The 7,410-nt window shown below is 43.3% G+C and overlaps 1 protein-coding gene across 1 annotated transcript; it reads right to left on the bottom strand.

Annotated features, from left to right (window-relative positions):
- Positions 1-4,146: 4,146 nt before the first annotated feature.
- Positions 4,147-5,085, bottom strand: LOC138528101 (olfactory receptor 6N1-like). Its single transcript, XM_069639552.1, has one exon. The coding sequence runs from the start codon at positions 5,083-5,085 to the stop codon at positions 4,147-4,149; it is 939 nt and encodes a 312-aa protein (XP_069495653.1).
- Positions 5,086-7,410: the final 2,325 nt, after the last annotated feature.

Raw genomic sequence — 7,410 nt, forward strand, 5'->3', positions numbered from 1 at the left:
CTTTCCTCTGATACATTCTTAGTCTGTTTCAAGGTGGTCACCAACACACTCATTTTGAAGAAACCCATCATTAACCACCAATACAGATTCAACTATCAACCCATTTCCTCCCTTCTTCCTATTTCCAACATTCTCTAACAAGTAGCCTTCAAATATATCACTGACTGCATGCAGGCCAATGGAATGTAGTGACCTCTACTCCAATCATGGTTCGTTAGTGGATACTACACAAACACACAACATATTCTTGTTGCTAATTTCCGCACTATGCTTAGCACCTCCACCTGAAACACTTGTGTATAGGCGCGTTACAAATGCCATATCATATCATATCACCCATCATCTATCCTAACCGCCTGGATGTCTCTGCAGAATTTGACACAGTTGACCATCCCTATATCCTTGAGATGCTCTCACATCATGTCTTTCAGGGAAGCCTCGAAGCTTAGGTCATCCCCCGGTGGCTGATCAGTCCTTTTAAATTTCCTGGAACACTGGGAAATCCTCTGTCATGCCTTTGTGGTAGGATCCCTGTAAGGGCCTTTCCTTTACCCCTACTTTTCACACTCTTCAGTCCAGGTCAGAGAAATCTCATCTCCTCGTTTGCATTCTCATATCATTAGTTTCTTCCTTCCCTCCTTCACACCAGTGCTATCCTCTTGCATCATTATATGCCATTTATATATCTGTCCAGGGATGAAATTGGATGTTCTTTCTTACTTCCTTCAATGCAATGTCCTTTATGTCCTCTTCAATTTCCTTTTACAACCGCTTTAGCTCAAAGACTCAATGTTTGGTGGTTCTTTTTGACAGCATCCTACAACCTCAGCACTTCATCATCTCCACTGCTATTGCTGCCAGGAATAACCTCCTGAACATCCATAAAATGGGTTTCCATTTCACCTTTCTCTCTGTCAAAGCACTCATTGCCACCCTGGTACTCTGGAATGTGCATTATTTATCCAACCTCCTCTCAGGTCTTCCTTTGGACTCCTTTGCTCGTCTCAACAAGGTATTAGACTTGATAACCCATAACCTCCACAACCTCCCATAATCCTTGCTGCCTTCACGCAGGGTGCGACTGCCTAGCCATGCAAAACCATTACCTCTTCAAACTTGTCCCTGTGTTTAAATACATCTAAGGTAGCCCCCCTACCTGAAGGAATCTATCTCCTGATACTCATTCCCTTGCACTCTACATTCCAATCCCTCCTCAACCAAACTGTCTCCTGTCCACCTTGTGCTGAACCCCACTTATGCTCCATCACCATTATGGCTCCCCATCAGTAAGAGTCTCTAACCCCATCAGTACATTAAAATAGTGGCTGGCTTCAAGATCACCTTAAAGAACCAGTTTGTATCCTCCGAGGCAGCACCAGAGTCTTAGAGTTCTGTCATTCCCTACAATCTTCACCATTGGGTTGCATATCTGAATAGATCTATAAATACAGTAATGACAGATGATATATTTAAGGCCTGTCTTGTGGTGTCCCCAATAATTGTTTCCAGGGCCTTCCCCAACACCAGTCTGTTTAATATCCTAACTACTAAATCATAGCATTGTGAAATTGTATACAGCGCCCAACAATGCGACTGCTGCAGCCACCACCGGGCCTTTTGTACTTGGCTTCTTAGCATATATTGTTTACAGAGGCGTTGCTAGGGGCAGCTGAGGGCACTATAGCCATGGGTCTTTTGGTTGTAGCCCTGCATAGAAGCTCAGGAGCTGCAACCAAAAAGCTAGCTAGCCCTGATTCCCGACAGCCCTGACATTAGCGTGGCCCCAGATCTTTTCCGGGCCTAGCAACACCCCTATAAATGAATAAATAGAAATCCAAATCATTGGGCCTCATTATAAGTTTGGTGGTCCAGTAACAACGGTACCAGTAAGCGATATGGATTGGTACTGTTGTTACCGGACCGGCAAACTACGAGTTCTGCTCGCGCCTGAATTTTCGGCCGACAGGTCTGACCTGGCGGACGGACCAGCACCTGCCAGCAGACCATATTGGATGCGCCAGCACCATTCCTGAATGGTGCCGGTGCATCTGGCCTCCCCATTCCCTTTCGAGCCCTGTGGGGCTCGAATGGGAATGGGGAGCATTTTTTTCCGGCGCCTGGGAATGGGAAATCACCGGGTCGGCTGGCCCGTAATGACCCGGTACTTGCCCATTCCCGGAAAAGAAATGATACCGGTAGCAGCCGTGGCGGTTTTACCGGCACGGCTACCGCCGGTCTCGTAGTGAGGCCAATCGTCTCCAGAAATTGGGATTTTATCATCGCATTGCTTCTGGAAAATGATGGTACCAGTTACAACATTACCAAACCAGGTTCATATTGTCCAAATTAAGTACACTGCTGGGCTACATCATTTTCCCCAGAACCTGAGCACGCCGGTTTCCCATTCCACAGCACAAGCCACACATGCCAGTTCTACATTTCCCCCAGAAAAAGGCTATGCCAATGTCACATTGACACCACCATAAAATTACCATGTCAGCCTCACATTGCTTACATTGCTTACAGAAATGTATGTGCATTGCTGAGGCACTTTCCGACTGCCCCTGGCAAATGTCCATGTCACTTCTTTCAAATTTCCTCAAAAAGTTAATGTGTCAGTTTCCCTTTCCCCGTAGAAATGTGTTCCATGCCCAGGTACTCACTCCCACTTCAAAGTGTTTCATCAGTTTTCCAATTTTCCATGGCTCCTACTGTCAGAGGCACACACATAGAAATATACTATCTGAGATGCAGTCAGGAACCATCCCACTATATGCAAGGTAGCGCTAGGACCACACATAAGCACTCACACGCACACACATACATGCAAAAACGCACAAACATACAAACTCCCCCCTTATTATTGACTCTGCGAAGCAGGGGCCCTGTCATCAGCGGCTCCTGCCCCTCCTGATATCATTTGACACCCCTTGGTGCTTGAAGAAAGGAGAGAGCAGGAAGAGGAGGTGGCAGTCACTCCACTCCCTGTGTTCTGCTATGTAGGAATATCACCAGGTGAAAGTCTGCATCTTGTTTCTGTGCTATAGAGTGTGCAGGAGACAGACATACGCGAGAAATCTCTCTAAGACAAGCTATTGCCTTTTTGGAATACCTAGCACGTGGTCTATTGATAGGCACAGATCTTGCTTGCTGATGTGTTGCTGGGCTAGAATTGTATGCATCATACAGTAGGATGTTGCGGATTTGACTCTCAACATACACAGGTCGGGTGACCCAAGCACTGCAGCATGTTCTGTTCAATATTATACCAATCAATGCCTCAGTGAGGCTGAGAAGCTGCTGTGGGCTGTTGGGCACCACAAAGAACTCTTTGTGTGGGAGGTGGTTATAGACATATTTCCTCTGACGAAAACAGGCATCTTTTTATTCACAGTTAGGCTTCACTTAGTCTGAGTTCCTCACCAAGTCCCAAAAGTCGTTATTTTCAATTCTTCCAGATATAGACCACTTCTGCGCTTCTGCCAGCAGTTTTTGCCATCCCACCTCCCAGTCGTAAGTGTTCACTCCATTTACCCTGACACTCAGTGAGTGCCAAGTGATTGCAGATGACACAGCAACTAATCTAAAATTCTTCAACACCTTCCAGCCTGAGAGGTGGCCAGAAAGGTGTCAACTGGAGCCTTTAGGAAACCAAAAATATTAATAAGTACTGCAGATGACCCCCGAGCACCTCTCAGATTGTATGACCGCGAAACTAGATCCTAGTGCCATGCGACTGATCTTCCAGCACTCCGCTACAGCTATATCATGAATAGAAAGTCATGCTAAGAGAAGCCTTGGAGTGCCGACCCATAGCGATGAAAGGATTACAATAATAGCTATAAGTATCCCGCAACAGCACATAATACAGTGGCTGTAAAACATAACAACAAAAGACGGTTACAGATCTGCAGCGACATGTGCCACTATGGCTTTCCAGATGTTTTGAACTGCAACTCCATCAGCGCAAGCCAGAATTGTACCTGATAAGGGATTGTAGGCGGTAGGGAAAAACATCTGGAAAGCTGCAAGTAACAATAGATGAAGTTCTTGAATTTCAAGTTTTATGGAAGACTTATAAAAATCATAACCAGGACCGGATAGCTTTACAAATGATTTCCATTAACAGTTCTTATCAGCAAACGTTTATCCTTTCATTGAGAAGATTTTGAAAATGTTGAGATTCCTCTTGAAGGCCTGCTTAATGTCTTTGTTTCTCAGGGTGTATATAACAGGGTTGAGCATGGGCGTAAGTACAGAATACAGCATGGCTACCAATGAGTCTACTTCAGAGATGAAGGCTTCAGCGGGTCGTATGTACATGAAGATGATTGGTAAATAAAACATGTTTACAATGATTAAATGGGAAGCACAGGTAGAAAATGTCTTTCTTCTTCCACCAGGTGAACTAATTTTCATGATGGACATGATGATTTTAATGTATGAAAATAGTACTAGGGAAAATGATGAAATAATAACAATGAAGCTGATAGAAGATCCGATAGCAACGTTGAGAGAGGTGTCAGCGCAGGCCAGCTGGAGCAGGGGTGGGTGGTCGCAGTAATAATGGTGGATCACATTGGATCCGCAGAAGGGAAGTCTTGATGCTAAAATTGTTTGTATAAATGGACAGAGTAATCCACCAATCCATGCAGCTGCAGCCAGTTGAATGCAGAGCTTTCTAGTCATGCGTGTGGCGTAATGGAGAGGTTGGCATATGGCGTAATAGCGATCAAAGGACATCACAGTCAATAGGTAACATTCTGTACCGCCCACAGCAAGAAAGACATACATCTGTAAGAGGCAGCCGCTAAAGGAAATGGTGCTACTGTTCATCAGAAACTTGGCCAGCATCTTTGGAACAGTCACTGAGATGTAGCTCAGATCCAGGAAGGAGAGGTGACTGACAAAGAAGTACATGGGAGTTCGAAGCTTTCGATCAAGGCTTGTAAGGAGAAATACGATTCCATTACCTGTAATAGTCAGGATGTAGATGGTGAGGAAGACCCAGAATAGCAATGTTTGAAAACCTTGCAGACTTGGGAATCCGTATATGATGAAGACATTTGCTGAGTTATTCGTCATATCTTCTGTAAGTGGGAAGTGAAACAAAAATATGTGGCTTTCAAAGGAGTCATTAAACACAATTTCTAAGCCGAATTTGACCCATTTAACTATTTATGTTGACAGGTTTGACAATGTAGACAAATTGTTTTATAACAAAAAGGCAAAGGTTTATGTGTTAAAAGGGAAACTTCAGCCTTCACATTCCCCCTGAACCTTACCTCAGCCAATGATCGAGTGCCATCAGTAAATATTGATTGTGTAACTCTAAATTTTCATTGGAAGATGTATTCATATCGACCAATAAAACCTCAAATATGAGTAATGTTGGATTCACGGGTCTCACGATTTACCTCTTCGAAAAAGTCTTAGTATTACTTGTTTCATCAATTTATAAGATTTGTACCAATATGAATCATCTACAGGTGTGTTCAAAATGGACTGTTCATTAGTAATATGCATGTGCTCATGATACCTGAGAATAGCCAATAACAGTCCACTGAGGTTGTAGAATGGTGGTGTTTGATTTTTGCTTAGAGTAGACAGGCACTATTTTATTTTTAAAAACAGATTTGTGCTCACTGCACCAGTGATCTTTGAGCAAATTGAAAAATGCATTCCAACACTTGCCCGATAAAACTCCCCAGCTGAACTGCATTGGTTCTGCCAACTATGTCATCCAGGATAGACTACTGCAATGTTTTGTACACAGAAATCCCCAAAAATCTCTATCGACCCTACAAAGATTCCAGCATCATGCTGAAATACCATTATTATATAATGCCAGGTCTGAGGCCCTTTTATTGGCTTTCAAATAAATCAAAGCAAGATCACAGTTACAATATGCTACGTAACCAAATTCTTCCAATCATACCATGCACATCGATATCTGAGGTCATCTTAATAGAAACAGCTCTACATCTGCCCACACAAATACAAAATGTGTCCTCTCTTCCCTGAGACTGGATAAGGATGTCCTCAAGTTCAGAAGGGGCCTACAGGCATGTGTCTTTTGTATAGTATATAGACTGCATGTCCCCCAAAGCATTAAGTCATGTTTGAGTCTCAAACTCACTTCACAGACTGGATCCATCCCTGTGAACTCTGGAGCGATGACTACAGCCTGGATCTCCCCACAGTGGGCTTTTCCATTGAGCCAATATGCTAAAGATGATGGCGTTCAAAGATGTTCACTGACCAGCATCAGTAGTTTATTATTGCTTTCAATATTCTCTGGTCAGTGCCTATGCTACTACAGAAAGGGTTATGATGAGCTTGTAAACGGTTTTTGTGGTGATGTTCCTTCATTTAAGCTTCCAAATCTTTCACATTCTCTAGGCACCCAACCATTCGCTAGGCACATCTTTCAAAGACTGGCACTTGTGCTTCAGTGGAAATACACATACGACAGAACGACAATGATGCCTAATGCATGTTCTGAATGTTGCGAATCAGTTGGATGGACAAGAATATCTTCTTTAGCTTACACCTTGTGTGTGTAAGGGGACCCACAAGGCATAGTGCAGGATTGCCCAATTCCAGGCCTCGAAGGCCGAAATCCTGGCAGGTTTTCAGGATATCCCTCATTAATATTCATGAGCAAAAATGTGCATACATTTAGAATCATTGGATGCAAATTGTATCTCATGAATATTAACAAGGGGTATCCTGAAAATCTGGCATGTTTCCGGCCCTTGGAGGCTGGAGTTGGACAACCCTGCCATAGAGGATTACATTTGTGCACACCCACCGCCCACATTTATAGAATGAATCTGACATTCTAATTGGTGCAGGTTTCACACTACTAGATGAACCGATCATGGGTTTCCAGATTCCACAGATTTGAACAACTGACTGAGAACAGTCAGATTTAAAAAAACGTATTCTGAAAAGGGTTCCTAGAAACCTTATATCGTCACATTACCTAATGTATTTCTCAGAAAGCTCTGCACATAAGGTATTGCAGACCACCAACTAACCATAACCCGCTTGCCCCCAATTCTCCCTCTGTGAAGATAAAATACATCTCACCTGGATAGTGTGAAAATAACACTCAATTTAAGTCAGAGATTTTGGTACCAGGATTCACAAAAGAGTATGAGGTAAGTTCTCTGGAAAGAACCTCTTAAGGGAACATTAGCAGAAGACTACTGTTACTGGTCTTGGGGACAGGAGTATGCTTTGGGGTGCATGAAGAACTACACAACCTCTAAACATTCATGTTTATACCAAATAGTTAATACCAAAGTAATTCTGCCACCTTTGTTCCTCGCGCCTTGAAACACTTGTGTATAGGCACGTTACAAATTCCATATAATATCATATCATTGCAGCTTCTGCTGTTGT

This window comes from Ambystoma mexicanum, chromosome 7q, assembly GCF_040938575.1.
Source record: "Ambystoma mexicanum isolate Mex_15411 chromosome 7q, UKY_AmexF1_1, whole genome shotgun sequence".
NCBI lineage: Eukaryota > Metazoa > Chordata > Amphibia > Caudata > Ambystomatidae > Ambystoma > Ambystoma mexicanum.

What these genes read in the sequence shown, in the direction of transcription:
- LOC138528101 (XM_069639552.1), bottom strand. Translation starts at nt 5,085, where the DNA reads ATGACGAATAACTCAGCAAATGTCTTCATCATATACGGATTCCCAAGT.